Source organism: Canis aureus, chromosome 21, assembly GCF_053574225.1.
Source record: "Canis aureus isolate CA01 chromosome 21, VMU_Caureus_v.1.0, whole genome shotgun sequence".
Classification (NCBI taxonomy): Eukaryota; Metazoa; Chordata; class Mammalia; order Carnivora; family Canidae; genus Canis; species Canis aureus.
Window position 1 is genome coordinate 4,417,282 of NC_135631.1, and position 23,427 is coordinate 4,440,708.

General features: G+C 55.0%; 1 protein-coding gene and 1 long non-coding RNA gene across 14 annotated transcripts in view; one reads left to right on the forward strand and one right to left on the reverse strand.

Moving 5' to 3' along the window:
* The first annotated feature begins 1,639 nt into the window (after positions 1-1,639).
* OVOL1 (ovo like transcriptional repressor 1) lies at positions 1,640-13,424 on the forward strand. The gene is made up of 4 exons (XM_077862441.1): positions 1,640-2,040; positions 8,902-9,119; positions 10,977-11,166; positions 11,380-13,424. The coding sequence occupies exons 1-4, from the start codon at positions 1,941-1,943 to the stop codon at positions 11,673-11,675; spliced, it is 804 nt and encodes a 267-aa protein (XP_077718567.1). The 5' UTR covers positions 1,640-1,940; the 3' UTR covers positions 11,676-13,424.
* Positions 3,686-23,427, reverse strand: part of LOC144292322 (uncharacterized) — a 39,491-nt gene continuing 19,749 nt past the window's right edge. For 6 of the 13 annotated variants that reach the window (XR_013359761.1, XR_013359764.1, XR_013359763.1 and 3 more), the window contains 4 exons: positions 14,150-14,311; positions 12,619-12,769; positions 6,795-6,881; positions 3,686-4,038 (listed from right to left, as the gene is read on the reverse strand). This is a non-coding gene — a long non-coding RNA (uncharacterized LOC144292322). The other 7 variants (XR_013359768.1, XR_013359765.1, XR_013359767.1 and 4 more) reach the window with 7 other exon arrangements.

A 23,427-nucleotide genomic window follows, 5' to 3' on the forward strand; every position in this document is an offset into this window, starting at 1 on the left:
GAGGAAGAGGCAAGCAGCCCCACCGCCACCACTGTCACTGGATCCCACAGTGACCCCAGGAGGTAGGTGACAGGATTCTTAGGTGCTAGACTAGGAAACAGGTTGGAGAGGAAAGCCCCTTAGCTAAACTCACAGGCCCCAGGAGGGAGTGTAGGAGGAGGCCCAACTGCCCCGGAAGTGCAGACTCTGCCCACCCACCCAGGGGGTGGTCCTGTGAGACCCCCTAGGGGGGATGGCAAGGGCCTGCCCCAAATTCGGTCAGGAGCCTTCTGCTCCTCTTTGACTCCTGACTTTGGAATTTTGTGAATTTTGTGAATAGGACTCATTTGCTCTTAATCGGTTCCAGGAAACATTTAACAGGTGGGAAAGGTATCTGTGTGGTGGAGATCCCGAAATGTTTATTTTATATGTGGGAAGGAGGAGAGCTAAAAAGAGGAAGGGGTCCCATTCCAGACTTCAGTAGGCCAGCTGGTAAGAGAAGCCCAGATGCCAAAGTGTCACAGTAATTTGGAAGGCAACAAGCCCTTGGACAGAGGTTGGGCCTCCCTCCAGCTAAGCCTGGGGGCTGGGCAGAGCATGCTGAAGGTCTGGGGGTAAGGGGGAGGGTGTGTGTGTCCCAGGCTGAACCTCAGCCAAAGGTGGGCTGTGGGGGGGGGGGGTGGAGCAGACGGGAGCCCTCTGCCTGCAGTGGCTCCAACGGCAAACGAGGTTGGGCCTGACTTCAGAGGGCCTCGGCCTCGCCGCACTTGAAATCTGGACATTCGGGGCCAGGATGAGGGTGTTTGCGGGTGTGTAGGACTAAGGCACTGCGGTCTTTCGGATCTCAGTGGACTCAGGTTTAAATGCCCCTTCCTCCACGAAGCCTTCCACACTTCCCTGGTCAGAGAGCGGCTCTGGGCAGTGATCAGGGATCAGCTCTCCGCTTTGTACTGTGGCCGCCTTGTCCCCGCGGGCCCGCCCACCGGCCTACGCGCCCCTGGAGCCTCGCGTGCCTTCCCGCACGGAGCCAGAGCCCAGCAAATACTTCTGGGCTGAACCACGAATTGCTCAGCCGGGCCTTGGGGATCCGGGCCGCCCGGGCCCAGGCCCGGTTCAGCAAGTGTGGGCGGGCCGCCGGCTCCCGCCCGACGGCTCCGCGCCTCCCCAGGCGCCCGGGACCCGCAGAATCGGGCCGGCCCCGTCGGGCGAGTTTCATTTCATCACCTGCAGAGCGTGCGAGCGCGGGTGCACATAACGTTGCCCCCGCCGCTCCTCGGCTCTCTGAAACTCCGAAGCTTCCGTTTGCCAACGCTAGCGCTCCGGGGTGGGAGGTCCCGGGAGGGCGGCGGCCCGGCCGGCGGGGCAGCCGGGTGCTGGGTACCCCGCGCCGGCACGCACTGCCCCGTCGCCGTCCCCGCCCTCGCCCGGCCACCCCGCCCAGGCCGCCAGGCCACCTCACCCGCAGCGGAATGGAAACCGGTTCGACAGGTAACAAATAGGTGGGTTGTCACCGTTATTTCCCAACGCATGCGCCGTCGCTCCCCCGGACGCTCCAAGCTAATTAGCTCAGATCACCCCCCCACCCCGCCCCAGCCACCGACACACACCGCCGCGAGCCAATAAAGCGTGAACCCGTCCGTCCGGCTCGCACTTTAAGACTTCCCGAGCGGCCGCGGGGGACGCCAGTCGAGCCGGGAGACGCTTACCTGCCGCCTCCCCGCCGCCCGGCGCACCTGGCTGCAAGGCCTCCGCTCGGAGGGCGGGCGGCGACGGCCCCGCGGAGTTGCCAACGGGCGCGCGCCGTCCCGGGCACGGTCTCCCCGCAGAACGTGCGGGCACTTCGGCGACTCCTTCCCTGACCCGCACGCTCCCCTCCCCCGCCCCAGTCGGCCCGGGAAAGGTGCGACCGCTCCCGGCTCCAGTTACGGAAGCGGACGGTTCCGGGCCAGGAGGATTCGAAAATGCCCCGCGCGTTTCTGGTCAAGAAGCCGTGCGTCTCCACGTGCAAGAGGAACTGGAGCGAGCTCCCCGACGAGGAGCGCGGCGAGATCTACGTGCCAGGTGAGGCCAAGCCCGCGGCCGCGAGCCCTCCACTGCCTGGTGCGCGGCGCGAGCGGCGGGGGCCCGTCCGGGCGGCGGGAGCGCAGAGCGCAGCGGCGCGAGTCAGGCGGCGAGCGCGGCCGGGGCGCCCGATTTAATGTTTAAGCGGCCGCGGCCCCGTTAGCCCGCGGCGCTGGAGGAGGGGAGCGGAGCCGGGCGGCGGGAGAGGCGCCGGCTGGGGGCGGGGGCCGCCGGGAGGGGGCGAGAGCGGTTCCCAGGCCGCGCGGCGGGGCTGGGGGCAGGCGGGTCCGTGGCGCACCGGCCCGCGCGGTGCCGCCCTCCCCTGCACCGGCCGGAGCCGCGGCGCAGGGGAGGCAACGGGGTGTGTCACCGCTCAGGCGACCCTCCACTCTCACGTCGTAAATCCAGAAAGCTGGGACTTTTATGAGGCGGGAGGAGGGCACTGGAGCGATGCCACTTGGGGGGGGGGGCAGGGAGCGAGCTAAAGTTTCGGCCTCAATTGGTGCAAAATGTAAGAGAAGACTCATTTAAGTCACCTTCACTGATCTCTCCATTTTCCCACACTCTGGTGGCCAGAAGGTCGTGTTGGGGGGAGGGGTGCCCGACCAGCCGCCCCACAGAGTGAGCTGAGATAGTGGGGAAGGCGCCCGGCTCTACCCCGGCTTGTCCGGAGGACCGAGGTGGGATCAGGTCTCACCACTGGTAGAAACGCGCCTACTTGCAGAGGACGTGGTTGCAGAGGACACAGTTGAGTGGAAAGTGTTTTTAAGGAGCCCGGCCCACAGCCTGGGGACCAGGCCCCCGGGGCGGCTGGTGCACCCAGCTTGTTTTTGGAGGACGCCTTGACAGCGCCCGGGTCACCTTTGAAAGAGTAACCCGAGTTTTTTCCCTCTCCAGTGGCATCTTTCCCTGGAGGTCCTGAGAACACTTTAGTGCCTTCTGTCCCCCACCAACCAGAAAATCTTGAGTCAGGAGAAAGCCAGCTGCCCTCGGAACTCCCCCTCCCCTCGCCTTGGGGGTGGGGCGGGGGCTGCGCAGCACACCCTGCCCAGCGCCTCCAAGGGGTGGGGGGGGAGGTTGTAATTAACCAACCGACTTTGACCCTTGATCCGCAGGCTCCGTGGCACCGCCCCAGGCCTTGTAGAAAAGCGGTGAAATGAGGGCAGTGAGGGGCCCTGTAAGGGCCCTTGCCTCAGTTTCTCCCCTGAATAAATTGGTGGAGATAGTGGAAGTAGTGGTGAGATCTCTGTGGCCTGATCCGCCAGGATCCAATGGCCTGTGGAGCTGATGGGATGTTTCACAGCTTAACTTTATCTCAGGCGCCTTGGCGCTGCCTCTACAGCCTCCTTAAAACAAGGGGAAACTGAGACCAAAAGGCAGGTGAGCTGCCTGCTTACCTGAGGTGGATTAGGGTGTGGGCGCAGGATTCTGTTTGTAGTTTCCTGCCTGACCAAGTTCACTGGCAGGAGGGTTGGGGCTGATGGGTGCTCTACCTCCAGAAGCACCAGGAGAGGAACGGAGCCCCCCTCGGCTCCAGTCTCCTCCCTCACCTGTGTTTGTCTTGCTGCTTAGCTACTCCTTCGGATCTGATAAACCGAACTTGCACTGTGTGAAAGGTGAGCCGAGCCTTGCGGGAGACTCCGTGTGCTGTTATTTTTAGTTTTATTTCACATCCCAATCAGTAACAGATCATGTGTTGACTCTTACAAAGGACAAAGAAATTCCGTTTGTTCAAATCATTGACTTCCTTGCATCCCAACACAGTTCTGGTGGAAGCAGCTAGTGGGAGTGGTGGGGGAAGCCTACCCCCCAGGGGCTGTCTCATCAGGTGACCCGGAGGAGGGCTTCTGGGTGGTCTGTGCCCCCGGCTGCTGCTGTCCAAGTGACCGGAGCTGTGCCAGCCTCTCACTCCACAGGATGGGCCCCGGTCGGGGTCGGGGTTGAAATGCGGAGGGCGCAGGTGAGAATCTGCCCCTGTCATTCTGCAGAGGGATAGTCCTATGGAGTGAAGCAAAGGGTAGAAGACAAAGCACTAATTTAACCTCTCAAAGCCATGTGGCCCACTGGAGAGTTTTCCCACAGGTTTTGGAAGTGAGAAAGGGAATGTTCTCGGGCCACGCTTGGGTGCCTCAGATGGCTGGAGAGTGGGGAGTGTGTTTTGTGGTGGCTTGTCCCCTGACTGAGCCATTCCATCACTAGCCGACCATGACCCCAGGAGCTGGCTGGGCACGTTTCCTTCACCCCACCTCACAGACTCAGCACGTTGTGACCGGCTAAGCATTGACCCCGTTCCCACTGGGAGAAGCCCTGGGGGAGCTGGGGAACAGAGAAGCATTAGCAGTCTGACCTCCCTGGCAGGGCCCTCTGAGACCCTTAAAGCATCTGAGAGGCCCTGGAAGGAGACATTTTTACCGACTGAAGCTCAGGGCTCCAGTCTGACCAGCACTCCAGCCTCTCTCCCTGGGGCACAATTCAAGAAGTTCCCACCCCCAGGACAGAACCTTTTCCTGGCCTCACTCTCCTGCCAAAGCCAAGGGAAAAGCCCAGAAGTGGGCACATGGGGCTGAAAGGTCATAGTGGAAGGGAGATTGAAGGCTATCCTGGGATATCCCATCTGGGCCCAAGAGCCTGGCCTGAGCCCTGCACTCCCCACCCCTCATCTCCCAAGGCATTTCTCCTTTGTTATGTCAATATTAATGTGAAGGGAGTAATGCTGGCTTCTTGGGGAGGGACCTAAGCACCTGGGCCCAGGGGCTAAATTCCATCTTTTGGACTGAAGGGGAGGCTGAAGAAACAGATGAAGCCCCATGCTCCCAAGCCCTTGGCTGAGCCACCACCAAAAGCCAGTAAGGTACTTGAGGGTAGAGGAGCCTGGGAGCAGCCTGGAAGCAGAAATGATGCACTTCCAGATGTGGACATCCCAGGGCCTCTTCCAGGCCCCCTGGCATTGGGGCCTCTGTAGCCTGTCCTCCCACTTCACAACCACCTGCCCACCCCGGGGAGGCAGCCAGGCCAAGGTATGGGACACTGGAGCTGCTCAGCCCGGCTCTGATTAGGCAGTGCAGGAGCCGGAGCTGCTTTTGGGCCAGGCCGAGGTGGGACAGGCTCCTCAGTCGGCTCTGGGCCGCAGAGCACAGGTGTGCAGGTGGCAGGGAGTGGGTGCTGCGGAGGATGAGGACTCCCCTGAGGGTCGCTCTTCTCATTCCTGGGAAGTGCTGGCAGCAAAGGACATGTCTGCCATACTCTCCAGGGAGCAAGGCTGGGAGCACAGAAAGCCAGACCATGGATGGGGACAGAAGAACAACTTGGGCCTGGGCAGTGGCCTGGATGGGGCTCCTGCCTATCCCATAGGGCTCTGTCCCAGAAGCTGCCAAGTGGTTCGCTCCAGACCAGGGTGCCCCTGGATGGACTCCCTGCAGACCGCTGGTCCCAGAAAGAAAGCAGGAGAGGGCAAGCCCTCCAGGCACAGGGCAAGGCTAGAGCCAAGCGTGGCCACTGCGGATGTCCACCTTCAGCAGGTCTGGGGTTGCACAGGGGTGCCCAGCCCTGTGCTGGCCGGAAACAGACACAAATGGAAGGGCAGGCTGCGGCTGGTCAGGGCCACCCCCTCTGGCACGAGGCTGAGGGCTGAGGAGCACGGCGTCGACTTCACATGGACCCGCTGTGAAAGGCAGTCAGGAAAGGGAGACAAAGATGGCCTGAGAGAGAAACTTGGCATCCGCAGCACGGAAGCAACAGGCTGAGAAACAGGCCCGTTGTGTTTCCAGGGCTGCCCGCCTCCACCAGTCGGCTGGCACTAGCTGCCTTTCAGGTGTTGCTGGGTGACCTGCTGGGGCAGGGGAGGCAGGCGCAGGGGACCCCTGCCTTTCCTGATAAGGGGGCAAGGCCATCTAACAGCAGCGTGGGTCTCCACTGTGGCCCCCCATTCAGAGCTGAGTTACACGTACCCCCCACCAGGTCAGCACCAGCACCACCCCCATGTGGTCAGAGGTTAGGCGTCCTCCTGTCTGCTTCACCTGCTCCCCCTAGAGAGCCAGCACCAGGCCTTGTGCCCAGCCCTGACCTGAGGCCCTGCTTGGGGTAGCAGCCCTTGGGGAGAAAGCTGCCCTGGGCCCAGGCCTGCGTGTCCTCCAGTAGAGGTGAGCTGGACTGCCAGAAGGGGAACCCGGGAACCCCTGAGGGAGTAGGGAGAGGGCCAGGCTGGCGTGGCCTGGCCCTGTTCCACAGCCGTGGGCAGGTGATGCGTAGCCACAGCCACCCGCCTGGCCGGAAACATCTAATTAGGGGACAGAGAGCAGCACCAGCAGGACCCAACCAGTTCTGCTTCCTGCCTCCTACCACCCAGTGATACCCGGTGACAGGAGCGGCATGCCGAAGAGCAATCCCCCGTGCGTGCGGTGGCAGCAGGGGCATGCTCACGGGGGTGGCAGGAAGACAGGTTTGGCGGGGTGGATGGGATGAGGCAAATATCCCCACCCCGGCACCCTGTGGCTGCCCATGCAACCTCACCTGCCCCTGGCTCAGGGTAGAGGCAGCTCAGAGGCCAGACTGGGCAGGCTCCCTCCCGGTCCCCAGCTCCTTGGCACCATCATGTCCAGGTTCCTGTGGAAGGGGAGAGGCAGGCGCAGGAAATAGGTCTTCTCCCAGACTGGCCTGGATCCTCAGAACCCTCACTGGGAACACAGCCACCCTTCAGTGGAGCATGGGAGCAAAGAGTGACAACTCATTTTGAGCACAAACTGGTTAGCCCTCACCTGCTGCCACTCTTCCCTCTGCTGCTCCCTGTGCTGGTGGTATGGCCAGGCTCCAGCTTTCAGGAGCTTCACTCACGCTACCCAAGCCTGAAAGACAGAAGAGGGTAGAGGTTTTTGTGTGTCCCGACCTGGATTGACAAATGGAAATTGTCACTCAGCTTTGAATTCTTGTCCAAGATCTCCAGTAGCTGGTAAACTGGCATTAGGAGCTGCCAACACTCTGACACACCCCTGCCCTCTCCCAGCCGTCACTGCGGGAAGGCCAGAGGGACCCCCAGAGCTCGGGCCTGACGTCCAGCCTCCCAGGGTTTGGAGAGAGGCACCAAGCCAGCTCCAACTCCAAGGCCGGGCCAGGGCCAGGCACTGGTGAATCAACTCCCAGAATGAGGTGGCTCATTAAAGTCCCCCGGACAGACGGACGCCAGTGCCAGCAGAACGGGTTCTGGGCGGCAGACGGGCGCATTCTTCCCTTGTCAGACCTTTGTTGTGTTTTGAGGGGGCGAGAGCCAGGGCCTCTCCCCAAAGGAAACTTCGAAACTTAGGTGCTTTCATATTCATGCTTCTTCCATTAGTAGTTCCTTCTGCCTCCAGCCTCACCTGGGGGGTCCCAGGAGCAGTCCTGGGGCCGCCCTTCCCTGGGTTCCAGACTCTGAGGCACAGGGTGCACAGGGCCTAGTTCACAGGTCTGAGACCTGTCTTCGGCCTCCTGAAGCACATTCATTCTTTCCTATTCCCCTCTTGATTTTTCCTTTCAAAGCTTGAAAAATGTTCCTTTCTTATGGGTTTTAAGTATGGCTGACCCCTGAACAACAACACAAGTCCGCACACAGGTCCACTTACACGTGGATTGTTGTTGTTGTTGTTGTTGTTGTTGTTTTGATAAATAAAGCACAATACTGTAAATGTACTTTCTTTTAGGATTTTCTTAATATATTTTCTAGCTTACTTTATTGTAATAATACACAGAACATGCAAAATATGTGTTATTCGACTGTTTCTGTCCTCGATAAGGCTTCTGGGTAACAGTAGGCTCTGAGTAGTTAAGTCTGGGGGGAGTCAAAAGTTATATTCGGATTTTTTACCTGGGGGGGGTGGTCAGCACCCTAACCCCAGCCTTGTTAAAGGGTCAGCTGTATAGAGTTTAGCCTTTTGGGAAGAAAAATACCAATAAATTAAAACATTAGCTAGTTTGCCCAGCTTTGGTCAGCTTTGAGACCTCTCCCCTCTGTGTCACTCAGGCAGCTCTTCCTCTTCTCTACTCTGCAACTGGGACCAGGCTTTTCTGGCCCCGTTTAGTGTGAGGTGTCTGGTGTCTGTCGTGGGGAGCGGCTGCGTCAAGGGGCTGCCAGGTATCGGTGCTTTGGAGGGCGGAGGTTGGGAGCCCAGCCCTCACTGTGCCACATCGAGCAAGCGGTCCCTGCTGTGGGGGAGGGTTGCATAATAGCTGGGCACAACGCCCAGGAGACTGTTACACCGCATCCACCTGCTGCTCCCTGACCTCCTCCCTGCTCCACCTCACCTGGCCTGTTTGGCTGCCAAGCTTGGCCAGTGGGAGTGGGGAGCCTAGAACCCTGATGAGCTGCAGCCAAAGACGCCAGCCAGTGTGGAGGACCACCCAGTCCCCCTAAGGCCAGCAGCTAAATCGGCCTGAAGAAGGAGCCTAGGCTGGCGTAGGCCACCAGGGACCCTTCAGGAGCAGGGATGAATCCCTGGGCACAGGGCCTCCAATGCTGCCCCTTGTCTGTGCAGGAGCATGGATGAGGCCTGGAATCCAGAGGGACTGGCCCAGGTGGGGCAGGCAGACAGCTCCGGACGGATAATTGGCAGGGCAGGTTCAGTCCTCCCAGTTCCGCTAAGACACAAATTACTCAGCGGGCAGGCCTGTGGGCTGTGGTGCTTGGCGGGCGTCACCTGTAATTACCTTAATGGGGCAGGAGGGAGGGGCAGCACATATGGGTGGGGGGCAGTCCTCTCTGCCATGTGCCTGCAAAGGGCATGAAGGCTCCGGGATCCAGGCAGCCCACTGCCAGGCAACCATCCTGAGAGCCCACTGAGTCCTGTTCTCCCCCCACCTAGCCCCTCACCTGGCTGTTTCTTTTCTCTGTAGTCAGCCTGGGCTTCTGTCCGCCTCAGCCCTACCAGGAGCCAGAGCCGTCAGTGGCTGAACCCTCATCTTGCCCCCTGGTTTTGGACATGAGCCTCCGGGACTCCAGCTATGGTGTGGTCCCTGGGCCCTGTGTGGTAGCCCAGCTGCCCTCTGAAGACATCAGTCATTTGGCAGAGCCCCAGAACAGAGACCATGGCTTCCTGCGCACCAAGATGAAGGTACTGAGCCTCACATTGTTTCTGGGGACTAGGAGCGTGTCTCTAGACCTGTGCCCAGCCCACAAGACCAGGCACAATGAGAGCTAGGCAGAGGGCTCGCCTTGGATCGAGGTCCAGGCTTCTGTAGAGAAGTGACCCCAGCAGGGCACAGATGGGGGTAGAAAATAAGAGAAGTGGCTCTAAAGCAACAATGTCCTGCATTGGGAAGAAGCAGCAGGGTTCCAGAGACATTTCACCCTTTGGAGTCCATTCTAGGTCTTGTTTCCATTTGTTTCTGGCCTTAAGGGGAGCCACCTCTTTGCAAGTCCTAGAAAAGCAGGAGACGTGAGCCCAGCTCAGCACCTTCTCCTGGGTTCCCATCCATGCTGTATCCAGAGTGAATTCTGGAGTGCACTTGGGGTTAACCACCCATTGAGGCACATGCCTAGTGGTCTCCACCTAACCCAGGTGTGCAACTTCCAGCTGCATGGAATCTAGGGCAAAGTCTGGGGAGCTACCCACTGTACTCAGCCTCAGCAGTGGGAACAGTCCCGAGTGTCTGAGCAGTTCCTGCTCTCGAGGAGCATGCAGACAGCAAGGCTGTCCCTGGCTAGGCCTGCATTCCTAAAAGGTCTAGGATCTGGAAGCACCTGGCAGCAGTGATCTAGTGGAAGAGTTCTTGTAGTGCTCTTCTGTGTGCCAAAGGCCTGAAGAAAGCTGGCAGTGAATGCTGTTCCTTCCTCTCTGCCCTGTGTAGGACAAGCGTGTGTGGTAACTAGAGGGGAACCACTCAGACGTGTGCTCATTGGTTGGCCAGAGAGCCAGCACATGCCCTTGATCCCCTGTGGCCTTCCTCTCATCCCTTGGACCCTGGTCCATAGGGAGGACATGGAGAGAGAGCAGAGGGCCCAGGATGGCGGATGTGCCTGAGGAGTGAGTCCTGACTCGAAAGGTCTTGACTAGTCAGCAACAAGGGGCATTCCCCAGGGGCCAGAAGCAGTAGAGGAGGAGGGGTGGTGTGACCTAGGAAGCCTAGGGAGCTCAAGAGGAGTTTCCAGCAACAGGGCCACCCACAGAGCACAGGCAGCCTCTGGACATTAATGGACGTGGAGGGACAGGACCATGTCTCCCTGTGTCGGCCAAACACCTGACACTCTGAGCAGCGTCCTTCTTGAGGGGCAGAGGGTGGCCAGAGATTTTCTTCCAAATGATCCAGGGCTAGGGGGAGGTTGGGAGGGAAAGATAAAACAAGATTGGCCCTTTAGGGGGTCTCAGTACTCGTGGTACTCATCTCCACATCTGAAAAGATTGGAGATTTTCTGTAGTTAGAAAAGAAATGGAAGAAGGTATTTATAAGCAAGATGGTGGTGAGGATGGCAAGGGTCCTCACATCCTACCCTGTCACGCCTGGCTCAAGAAAAAGCAAGGGGCTGAGCTGGCCTGCACTGGGACTCCAGGCTCAGAGCAATGGCCTTGGCCTAGGAGGGCTGCCACAGAGGCCATGTCCCGGGCATCCCCCTGTCCTACTGCATAGAATGAGAACAGACAGGGCGACAGCAGCAAGCTCACTGCTCACTCAGTGAAGGGAGCCCTTTCTAACAGGTGATGTGACCCCGGCTGTTTCTACAGGTATAGTCAGTTGCCCATCTCTAGAGATTGTAAAGGAGCTGGCTGGCAGCCTTGAAAGGGGATTTGGGGACCACAGGAGGCTGGACGATGGACCCAAAGGTTCCTTCCAGCCCCAGTACCGCTGATCTGTGAGCCTGCGGTGCAGAGGTGTGGCCTCTGCAGGGCGAGCTCGGTTCTCCCCGGGGGGCTGGGGGCTGTATCCTCCCAAGATGCCCACCTGCAGCCACAGCTCCTCCTCCTCACTTGCAGGTGACCCTGGGGGATGGGCCCAGTGGAGACCTCTTCACCTGCCACATTTGTCAGAAGGCCTTCACCTACCAGCGCATGCTCAATCGCCACATGAAGTGTCACAATGATGTCAAGAGGCACCTGTGCACCTACTGTGGGAAGGGCTTCAATGACACGTTCGACCTGAAGAGACACGTCCGCACCCACACCGGTAAGAGGGGCTCCAGCCTGGCTTCGATAACAGGCAGCCTCAAGAGGCACCTTGGAGCTCAGGGCACAAGCCCTCCTCAGCTCATCAGTTCTGTCACTTAGGGAGCTGGACGCGGGACACGGGAAAGGCCTCCTCCGTTCTTCTTTCCCCCTAGTCAGGAGGCCTGGCCTTTCAGTGTCAAGTCCCTGACACCCAGCCCCCTCCTCCCTGCAGGCGTGCGGCCCTACAAATGCAGCCTGTGTGACAAGGCCTTCACACAGCGCTGCTCTCTGGAGTCACACCTCAAGAAGATCCACGGCGTGCAGCAGAAGTACGCGTACAAGGAGCGGCGGGCCAAGCTGTACGTGTGTGAAGAGTGTGGCTGTACGTCCGAGAGCCAGGAGGGCCATGTCCTCCACCTGAAGGAGCACCACCCCGACAGCCCACTGCTGCGTAAGACCTCCAAGAAGGTGGCTGTGGCCTTGCAGAATACTGTCACCTCTCTGTTACAGAGCAACCACCATCTCTAAGTGGCCTGGCCCGGCCTGGCCCGATCCCCCCTCCTGCTGCCCCTCGCGGGATGTGGTGACCAGGACTGGAGCCCCCAGGCACACTTGCTCACTCAGCCCCCGTGCTGAACTCTGCTCACGTTTGCATTTTTGTCTCGTGGGCAGGGGCCTCTCCAAGCCTGGGCCGATGTGTGTGAGTGTGTGGCAGGAGCCGGGCCCAGGCTGCCTTCAGTTTGAGGTGGCACACCTACAGAGACGGGCCTCCCTTCCCAGAGGAGGTACATGAGGATGCTCCTGTGGCCATCTTCCTCTGGAGCCCAGGGGTGGGGACCGCTGGTGCCCTGTGGACAGCAGAGGAAAGGGCAGCCCAGCAAACCTAGGTGCTGGGGGAGCTGGCCCCTGCCTGCGCAGCGGTGTGTCTCACGTTCAGGGCTGCTGGGGCAGGGTCCACCCTTCCGACAGGGAGACACACATGGACGAGTGCGCGCACACAGGAGGCCTTTCCATACATCACCTCATTTTTAGGAAATCGACTACAAGGTGCCAAGGAAGTCTTATTTCCTTTTTTTAAAGATGACAAATGTACAGATATTAATATATTTTTGGTGCCAATGGTGGCTATTTTTAAGAGAGGATGGAGCTGGCTTTTCTCCCTCTCCATGCAGTTCTATTTATCCTGGACATTTCATACTTTCTCTGTGCCTTGACTCTGGGGAGTAAGGGGCTGCCCCGAGCCACCCCTACCCTTCATACCTCCTGAGATATTTAACTGAAGACCCTCCTCCAGCCCTGCCTGAGGGATATGCTGTGCTTTCTCTCCTTCCCCTTCCACTGGGGTCCATGCCACAGTGGCTCTTCCTTGACCCTCAGGGCTGCCTCCCTCCCACATCCTTTCAAGGCATGCCTGGGGGTTACCAAGAGCTTGCTTGCCTCCTAATAACAGACCTTTTGTGGAGCAACTCACCATTGCGGAGGCCAAGAGTTTGTCCAGCTGCAGCTGCAGGAGAAAGCCCACAGGGTGATGAGTCTGATACGTCCAGAGTCCACCATTTGAGACACTGAGAGGACAGGGCCAGGCTGCAAGGCCTGTCCTTTTCCTTCTTGAGTGGAAAACCCTAGGGCCGCAGCAAAAAATTGGGACAGAATAATAACCAGACCCATCAGAAGCCTCTCAGGAGGACGATATTAGAGGGCTGACAAGTTCTATTTGTAGCCTATCTGCGGACTGTTTTTCAAACAGCTAGGCTGGGTTGTGAGCCTTCAAGGAGAGCCACCCCGGGGCTGGTTGGCTCCATCTGAGGAAATCGGCCAGGCTCTACTGGCTTGGCTGTATTTTCTGCTAAAAACAGGAAAGGGGTGTGGGTCAAAAGGGAGAGAGGGGCAGGGCTGGAGGCAGCCGGCTGAAGAATGAGAAGGCGAACTCTCAAAAGAGGTCCACAGGACGCAGTGGGCTGGACTGGGCAGTGGAGCTGAGCCCGAGGCAGAACCAGCCCAGAGGCTGCTGCTGAGGAGGAATCGGGTCGCTTTCTCGGACAGCCCTCTGACGGTGTATAGATTGTTTTGGAAGACTCCTGTCTTATTTTACTTTAGAGTGTCTGGGAGCTGCTGTATTCTGGAAGTTCTATAACATTATCTGGAGGCTCTGTTTCGTTTACATTTCTGTATCCCTGTGTTATTGCAATCTGAGGGGGTTCCAACGCTCTGTGTTGTCTATTTTATTTTATAACTTTCCCCTCAACTATTAAAATCAGAGAATTATTGTTTTCTGCATTTCTGCTTTTTTGTCTCATAGGCCTCTTTTTCCACCTGCAGGGAAATTAATCAAAACAGTTGTTGCATTCTAGTCAAAGCTTTACCCTTGTACGGTTACCAGTGAGCCTTGAGTCAAGACAAGAATCTGACCAGCAGAGATGAAGCAGCCTGCCCGTGGTCTCGGCAGTCAATGCCTGCTGACCCTTGGGCCATAGCTTTGCTGTGGCCATGGCAGCAGGGCCTCCCCTGAGCTTGCTTCACCGGCCCGAAGCTCTCATACCCAGACATGGCTCTCCACCAGGCCAATGTAGTCACTCGGGCTCCAGTTTTAGTTTCTCTTCCCACCATCCTGCCAGGGCCATAGAAGGAAGACTGTGATCCCAAATGAGGACACAAAGGTCTCATCACTTCCAAGTCAGACACCTAGCTCTAGGGATGGCCACATTTGCAGAGCACTTGTTCTGTGCCAGGGCGCACTTATTCACCCACATTAGCTCACTTGATCTTTCAGCCACCGTCTGGAAGATGCTGCCATCATTGCTGGCAGAGAGATGTTAGGTAGTGGGCCCAAGGCCTCCTGACTGACTGGTGGAACTGGGATGTGAACCAGACAGCCTGGCTCGGGGACTATGCTCCAAGCACCTTGTGCTCTGTTGCTACAGAGACCAGGGGGCAGCATGTACCTCTAGGCAATTCAAACTAGACAAGAATTTAGAGATTTACTGGCCTTCACTATCACCTACCTAGGATCACCTGGGGAGATCTGATCACTCTGGGTACTGTGATACCCAAGGCTCAGCTCACTGTTCTTCCAATGTGCCCCTTCCAGATGGATGAGGAAGAGGTGGTTGCCAGGCTTGGGATGTGAGGTTCCAGGAGGTGTGAAAAGGGTTAGTGCCCCAGTGCTGTGAAGAGAAAGGAAAACACGAGTCTGACCTGTAAGGCTCCCTGTGAGAAGCCCAGATGATTGAAAAGGGCCACTACCCCTCCTTATGTCTCGAAATAGGCAGGCATAGAGGATTTTTATCTCTAGTAGCCTCTCAATATGACAAGCCAACCAAATCCTATTTTTACCTGTCCCTAGGTGAGCAGAAACCATTCTTGGGAACCCAAATGATTAACTGCTGTATAAATAGGAGGAGCTAGGAACCGGGGAGAAGCTTCTAGAAAGGCAGGCGGGGGGAAGCAGGGGAATGTTCCTGGGGCTCCCTGGGAACTTTTACTCTCTCTCCCACTCTTTAGAAGGAGTCCAGCATGGGCCACCTCTCCAAGGAGCCCTTCTCTAGCAGCATCAGGCCAGACAGTCCCATTTCAAGGGCCCACGATGATCTCCAGCCCCTATAGCATGGGTGCCATGAGAGAAAAAGGAAAGGTAGAGATGCCTCCACTGACTGGGAAAATGCACCTGGGCCAGGCAGGGAGAAGAGAGTAATGGAAGTCAATATATAACCAAGGACACACCTGTGACCACACTACACCTGCAGTGGAACCCAAAAAGGAGTCTTTTGCATCTGAAAGAGTAAAGACTTCTTGGAAAAAGTGGAGCCCAAGCTGAGCCGGGTGAGAAAAACGGGGGTTCTGAATAGAACAGAGCAGGGGGAAGGTGTTTTGGGGAGGGAAGAGTGGGATCAGGCCCAGAGAGGAGGTATGGGCCGGGGGTCTCACTATTTCCATCAGCAATCTGGATGCTTGATTGGTTCACTCAGCACACCAGAGGCATGCTTTGAACCCTGCCCAGGTGCCAGTCAGAGCTGATGAGACAAGATTCTGACAAGAGAGCTGGTATCACTTCCTTGCATGATGGGCTGGTCACCAGTCAATGGCTTTGAGCCCCAGCCCTGTCTCATGCTGTCTGCGTGGCCTTGGGCAAATGACCTCACTTTCTGGTTACTTCAGCTATAAAATGAGGTGGGTTCCCGAGTTTGAAAGTCCCTCTCTGGTATCAGGACTTTAGGTCTCTAGGCCCCCATCTTGAGAAGGCCTTTGAAGAGACTCACCAACACCTTGCAGGGGAGATGGGGAGGGACCGAAGGCTGAGAAGCTGCTTAGTAGGTGGCAAAGACCAACTACAGGGCTCCTGGCTTGAAGCAGAGGGAAAGGCTTAGCCCAGGTCATTCCAGCTGGTATAACCTGGGCCCAGAGGTGAGGTTTAGACAGGAGCAGAGCTCACTGTGGGGAGTAGAAGACTCTAAGCTCCAGCATGGCTTACCCATGGGACGGCTACATGGGGGTGGGGGCGTGGAGGGGAGCCCCGGGCACTGTCACTAGAGAGCTAGGGCTGGAAAACCATATGTTGGCAATTTCTTTCTTTCAAAGATTTTATTTATTTACTTGAGAGACACAAAGAGAGAGGGAGAGGGCAGCCCCGGTGGCTCAGCGGTTTAACGCTGCCTTCAGCCCAGGGCGTGACCCTGGAGACCTGGGATCCAGTCCCGCATCCGACTCCCTGCATGGAGCCTGCTTCTCCCTCTGCCTGCGTCTCTACCTCTCTTTCTCTCTGTGCCTCTCATGAATAAATAAATAAAATCTTTTAAAAAAGAGAGAGAGAGAGAAAATGAGTGGAGTGAGGGGCAGGGGGAGAAGCAGAGTCCCCCACTGAGCAGGGAGCCTGATGCAGAACTTGATTCTGGAACTCTGGGATCATGACCTGAGCCAAAGGCAGGTGCTCAACCAACTGAGCCACCCAGGTGCCCTGTTAGCAATTTCTAAGAGGACTCTGTCATGGAACCAAAAGCTGGACAAAACAACCTTCAAGACTCTTTCTACTCACCTTTCTAAAATGTCAGGCCAAAGTGCAGTGGTTATGACTCCCAGGCCAGTTTACCATTCCCAACAAAGCAGAGCCAGAGTGAAATGTTACTGAACAGAACAAAATGGGAAAGACAACCCTGGAAAGAGATGAGCTGGGGGGCTGGATGGAGACCTGGAATTGCCAGGGGAAGCAGACCCCTTCTCCCTGCCTCTGGCCCTGGCCACATTGCCCTCAGAACCTGACCCAGGGTGTTCCACCCTCTTCATGTCCAGACCAATGCGCACCCTCCTCTGCTCCTTATGCCAGCCCCCTTCCTGAGTTTCTAGAGCCTGTTTGTTTTTTTAAGATTTTACTTACTTATTCATGAGAGACACACAGAGAGAGACACCGAGAGAGAGAGGCAGAGACACAGGCAGAGACAGAAACAGGCTCCATGCAGGGACCCCGATGTGGGACTCGATCCCGGGCCTCCAGGATCACGCCCTGGGCCGAAAGCAGTCACCTAACTGCTGAGCCACCCAGGGATCCCTCTAGAGTCTGTTTTGATATTCCATCCCTCATCCTGCAGGCTAGCACCTGCTAGCCTTTTTGAGTTCCTGTACTAGGAGGTCCACTCCTCTTAGTGCTCCCCCTGAGACCACCCTTCTTGTCTGGCAGCTCTCCTCCTGGGTGGTGGGCTTGATGATGGCACGTGGTGCTCATGCCCTGCCCCCCACCCCCACCCCGAGGGGCCAGTGCTGGCGAGGAGGCCAGCAGATGTGCAGATTTGGGTCCTGGGCCAGGGCAGTGCATTGAGAATGAGATCTTCCGGGTTCTGTTTCCTGAATATAAAAGCTGGGTATCAAGTGACTGATTTCCTCTATTCCTCACTTATTCCTCACTTATTCTCTCTATATCAACTGGGTGAGAACTTCTACCTTGATCAATCTTTCAGAGTAGAGTAAAGCACAGATCAGGGTTTCTTACAACGTGCTCACAGGAGAGAGGCAGGGAGCCAGTTGTGATGTATGTGACCTGCCTCAGTAGCAAACGGAGGGCACCACCAGCCCTCAGACTTCTCCTCAGACTTCAGACCCTAGGGTCAGTGCCCTCAACCCCTATGAAGAAGAAATCCGAGCCAGCAAGTGCTACCAGGTGAGCTATTCTGTGCCCAGGCTGCCAGGCCACATTGCCCACTGGCATCAATTGGTTCATCACTCCTGAGAGAAGGACCACGGCATTCCGGGTGGGAGACCAAACTGAGGGAGGCTCCCCAGGGCTCCGGTGTTACTCACTGCTAACCCCAGAACTCTCGAAGCGAGTTTGCTTCAGGCATACACGTCAACAGTCCTGTAATAGCAGCTAATCACTGCTTCCACTGAGTGAGCTCCTACTATGCACCAGGCAGCAACGAGCTTCGCTTCCCTCTGACATCATCACCAATCCCCACAACGACCCTAGGAGGTAGCTATTACTGTTCTATTTTTAGACAAAGAAATTGAGGCTCAGGGGGAATAAATATCTTGCTCAAGGTCATGTGGATGGTGAGCGATGAGGCCAGGCTCCACCCGAGGTCTGCTGGACTTTCAAGTTGAGCTCTTTCTTGTCTCTCTGATTCTCAATGATTATGAAATGGGAGATCCTTTCCCTTCAGTTCTTTATTCCTTCTCTGGATCCTGAGCACCTACTTTGTGTCAAGCACTGTGCTGATGCATTGGCTTTGCTAGGATGAGTGAGGCATGGGACCTGGGCTCCAGGGGTCAGCTTCTGCTGGGGGAAACGGAACTGGCAGGTAGGTCCGTGTAGGGGGAAGTGACAGGTGAAGGAGTGCGTGAGCACTGAGGACAGCAGGAAAGGAGCCAGGCTGCCCGAGGGTCTCATCCTCAAGCAGAGATCTCTGAAGCTCCCCAATGTCACCCACATCAGTAGGTTGAGAAAAGGGAAGAAGGGAGAAAACCTGACACAGTTGAGCACCCACCTACCACCCGTCTGGTGTACTAGGCACCAGCCCCAAGGCCAGCACTGTTGCTGTCTGTCCAGATGAGGAAAGTAAACCCTAAAGAGGTCATGTGCTGTCAAGGTCACCATGGCCACCGGACACCTGGCTAGAACCCCCAGCTTCCCATGCCGAGCATCACACTGTCTTCCCAGAAAGTGTGTGGAAATGTAAAATGAAGGAGGTCTGGAAACTCCTAAGCCCAGCTGCAGGGGGAAAAAGCCCAAGTCCTCTGCAGAGACCACAGAGGCCAAGGGTGTGAGAATCCAGCTCCTACCACAGACATGCCAGGTGTCTTGTTCCCGTTCAAGTCACAGCCACAGCCATCTCCCAAACATGCCAAACCAGGAGAAAGGGTTGGAGGGGAGACACTCAGGGGAGTGAGAGCAGGTCAGGGCGGTCCAAACCCAAGGGAGCTCTGATGTGAACTCCCAACATCTGCCCGCCCCCGTGTGTACCCTGACCTCCTCCCTGCAGCCCCAGTTTTCCAAGGTACTGATCTCGGCAGGGAAGAAACTCCTCCTGTCCTCACCACCTGGGCTTGTCCTGTCCAGCCGGCTCCTGCCTAGGGCCTCCCCCGCCTCTGCTCTCTCTGCTCTGGGTGGAGGGGGTACTCCAGGTAATAGGCCTGGGCCCCTCCTCCTCCCCAAGCAGGAGGCTGTGTGGCAGGACACCAGGAGAACTGGTAGGACTTGCGTCCCTGTTGCCAGAGGCACAAACAAACCTGCCAGCGGTAATAACAGGGCAAAGGAGCGGACCGCCTGGGACTCTGGAGGAGGACTGCAGGCTCCCGGCCAGGGCACCCCTGCCATGAGGGCCTTGCTCAGAAGCAAGAGGGGTCCTTGGAGAGTGGGTTTCTCTTCATTCTTGCCACAGCAGACCTACTAATACTTCCTCCCCCGCAAGACGATCCCCTTCTACTACTAATACTCCCTAATGCGCACCCTCCTCTGCTCCTCCCTAAGTGCTCTCTGTCACCCTTTTCCCTGGGGGTTCTGAGAGGCCCGTGTCAGGGTTTTCTGAAGCATTAAGCAACAGCGGAGGTGGGGGGTTCACCACGACCCCCCAGCCAGAGGCCTGGGTAAGAGGAGGAGGCAGTAAGGTTTTGGAGGTCAGGGCAGGAGGGATGGGAGCCACCCTTACTGGTCCTACGCAGAGGAATGGCGGTTGGGGGGGGGTGCTTGTGGGGATGGGCACAAGAAGAGGAGCCCTTTACCAAATATACTTTGGAAGGAACTTGTTAAAGAAAAAGTAGAGGAAAAAGAGCAAAGCGTCCATGGTCTGGTTGGGATTGTCAGGGAAAGTCAGTATGTACTCGAATTCAAAATGGTGCATTGAAATATGATGTAAATGAGTTTTTAGCAGATACAATTTCAGCCTCAATATAAAGAGTTCTTACAAATCAGTAAAAAAGTAAAAAAAAAAATAAATGCACACCATTGAAACCTGTAAATAGTATGGATGGACTATTCATGAACGAGCTTCAAATGATAAAAATCATATGAAAAATTTCAACTTCATTCATAATCAAAGAAATGAAAATTAAAATTAGATCCAGGAGTCTATCATAAAACTGGTCATAATAATGAAAAAATAGGAACAATCTAAATATATAACTCTAGAGTACCATTAAGAACTATAATGAAATATTACATATCCATAAATATGTTATAAAAATATTTACTAACAGGAAAATGTTTGCAGTATATTAAGTTTAAAAAGCAGATTCCAAAACAGTGTTATGGGTAGGAGCATTTTACATTTTGGTAAACACAAGTAAGTCCACGTGTACATCATAAAATTTACAGAAGACTAAACAAAGCGTTCATAGTACTAAGTCATTACTCAAGGGTAGAATTATGATTTTATTGTCTTGTTTATTTTTCTATATTTTGTACTTTTCCTACGATGATCCCATTTTGATTTTGCAATGAAAAATTTTTGGAAAAAAATTTTTTTTGGTAACTTTGAAAGAGTCTTTGACAGAGGAAATGTACGAATCATTATGTTTCTATGAACTCTTCTCCAAGAAGTGGCAAGTCTCTCCCACCTGGTGATTGTGGAAATAGGGGTAGGATATGAATGGGTTTGAGGATGGCTGATGTTGGAGGTCACTCAGGCTGCAGAACTGGGGGGGGGGTGTTCTTTTTGATAGGAATTGCAATTTTTATGTTAACTCTGAGATCTCTAGGGGCCCATGACCTTGTAGAGAGAGGCCAGAGGATTTATAGTTAGAGAATGAGAAGGGATCTTAGGTCTACCAGTTGTCACTGAGGAAGATACTTTATCTTTCTGAGACTCAACATCTATAAAGTGGAAGTAACAGTAACACAAGATTATTGTGTGGATTAAATAAGATAATTATTTGCTTTGTGAGGTATAAATCACTAAACAAATGTTAGATGTTGTCTTTTTTTTTTTTAGATGTTGTCCTTAATAACATCCATCTCTCCCTCAGCCTCAGCAGGAAAGCAGGCCAACTGCAAACCGGTCAAGTTCACGTGGGCTGTTGAGAATCCTGGATATGCAGGAGGTGAGGGCCAGTTTTCCCATGTGTCTTAGGCAAACTGATGTCCTGGTCCATGGTAATAGAATACAAAAACAAAAAGAAGGTAAACTTATTCTGAGCTCAGAGGAAGGTGTTTGGAGATCTTCTGACTACCCTCTAAGGAAAGAATACATAGCCTGTGATAAGAAATTCCTCACTAGCATTGTGCTGGGCACTGGTAAAGAGGAGAAACAGCCCAAAGTGGAGAGGTCTGTGACTCCCTTTACCTGTACTTGTTTACTCATGTTTTGGCAAGATGCTTGGGGGCTGAGTTGGGTGGACCGAGGATGCCACAGCTTGTCATCTAAGGAGACTGGGAGAGGCTGGGTGGTGATTCTGGTTAGATGGGTCCCCACCCTGCACGAGATGAGGGAAGTCATGGCTTCTGGGTGGAGGTGGTAGGCACGCTCATGAATCATAAACCCCTCTCATTCATAACTGAGTAGCTGGTACTTCTAGTGCCATGCCTGTTTTTTACACAGTATGGTGCCAAACGTACACCCTCAAAGAGCACCACTTTCTTCATCCCACTAGATGAAAGGGATTTATTGATCAGATGACAAGCTTTCCAAGGGCTGATCACATTTGGTGACTCCATCTTGCCTGCGCCACTCCAAGGCCTTAAGATGAGGAGGAAGATCTTCACTCTTCCTTTCTTGCTTCTTCTAGAATGCCCCTCCTACCTTTCTTTCTGTTTTTTTTTTTTTTTTTTTTTTTTTAAGATTCTATTTATTTATCCACGAGAGACAGAACGAGAGAGAGAGGCAGAGAGACACAGACAGAGGGAGGAGCAGGCCTCATGCAGGGAGCCCGACGTGGAACTCGATCCTGGGTCTCCAGGATCATGTCCTGGGCCGAAGGTGGCGCTAAATTGCTGAGCCACCCGGCCTGCCCTTTCCTTCTGTTTACCTCCTTTTCTTCTTTGGAGTTGGTTTCATTGCTCTTCCTCTCCTTGTTTGTCAGGTTTCCCTCTCCTTCCTCCCATGGCCACCTTATGTGGTTCTGGATCCAGGTGGCATCTTCTTCTGTGCTCTTCATGTCAGAGGCACCCACCACTTGGAGCCACCCCGTTCTGGGGTATTCTGAGCTAGAGCCCACTGGTCCATGAGGTGAGGCTGCCCCTCCTGCAGGGCTTACTGAAGTTTGGGTTCACAAGCTTTTTTACCCCTTGCTTCACCTAGTCCTCTCCTCAATGACCCAACAAGCCTTTTCAAATCTTTCTGTAACTAAGTTTTCTCTTTTTTTTTTAATTTTTATTTATTTATGATAGTCACAGAGAGAGAGAGAGGCAGAGACATAGGCAGAGGGAGAAGCAGGCTCCATGCACTGGGAGCCCGACGTGGGATTTGATCCCCCGTCTCCAGGATCACGCCCTGGGCCAAAGGCAGGCGCTAAACCACTGCGCCTCCCAGGAATCCCCTAAGTTTTTCTCTTAATCCTCCTGCCAACTCTGCTCCTCTGCTCCCCAGGCCCCTGTCTCTTCTGTGGGGCCCTCTGATCTATCTGTACCTTGCTGGTGTTTACATGTCCTAGGCTGAACGTGTGTTCTAGTCAGTGGGGGGGGGAAGAGTGAAGGATGGCCATGTGTTCCTGTCCAGCTGGGCTTTTCTGTCCAGCTGGGCTTTTCCTGTCCAGCTCCCTTCCACTCTGGGCTTTTCTAGCCTCTTCTGTATTCCCGCTATCCAGCCAAGAGCCAGGATGGGAGTGTTCTCTGTCTCTTTTATTCCTTAGAACCTCACCCCACTGTTTTTTTTCCAGTCTAAATCTCATTTCGAAATCTCCTACCCAAAGGGTTTCCCAATGCCTCCCAGTTTTGAATCAACCTGCTGTTTACAGCACACCCAGATCAGGAATAGAGACGTCAGGGGGGGACCAGATCTGATACTACGCCCTGAAGACACTCATGTGCCTGAATTTGTCATTGGACTGGTGGCACCTGGACAAACAAATCTATTTCCTCCTATCTCCCAAGAAGGTAAGAAACCAAGTAGGCTCCAAGTTGAGAACAAGGACTGGCCAGAAGGCAAATACCAACTCGGCCATATTCCTCCCCTGGGGAAGGTGTTTGAGGAAGGGCTGTACTGCAAGTCCAGCCTGCACCAGGGGAGATCCTCTCTAAGCAGCCCACAGAATTCTCTGTCCCCTGACTGAAGTGCCCAGGCCCTCCCTGAGGGCCGTTTCTTAAGAATATGCATCCTACTTCCCCACTCACTTAATGGGGTGGATTCCTAGCCCTCAAGAACCTGAGTCAGGAGCAGCCTCTAGAACACAGAGAAGTAGGTCAGTGGTGTTTTTTGAACAAGCAAAGTGGGTTGTTCCCTACATACCCAGGGTACCAACCACTTGCCTCAGTAACCTGACAGCTCTCTGTCACCAGCAAGGAGGGCCCACCTGTGGTCTTTACTCTCCAAAAGAAGCTGAAGGATCAGCTTGGGGTGGAAATGGCAACCTGGATCTCTGCATCATGTTCTAGCCAACAAAACATCTCAACTTGACTTTATTTTTTTTTTTTTTATTTATGATAGTCACAGAGAGAGAGAGAGAGAGAGGCAGAGACACAGGCAGAGGGAGAAGCAGGCTCCATGCACCGGGAGCCCGACGTGGGATTCGATCCTGGGTCTCCAGGATCACGCCCTGGGCCAAAGGCAGGCGCCAAACCGCTGCGCCACCCAGGGATCCCTCAACTTGACTTTAAAAAAAAAAAAATTCGATTCAAAGCCCAATTCTTTTTTTTAAATATTTATTT

Excerpts from the sequence above, each read along its gene's own strand:
- OVOL1 (XM_077862441.1), top strand. The coding sequence starts at position 1,941 with ATGCCCCGCGCGTTTCTGGTCAAGAAGCCGTGCGTCTCCACGTGCAAG. Across the intron at positions 2,041-8,901 it reads CGGCGAGATCTACGTGCCAG|TCAGCCTGGGCTTCTGTCCG; the intron begins GTGAGGCCAAGC and ends TTTTCTCTGTAG. Across the intron at positions 9,120-10,976 it reads TCCTGCGCACCAAGATGAAG|GTGACCCTGGGGGATGGGCC; the intron begins GTACTGAGCCTC and ends CCTCACTTGCAG.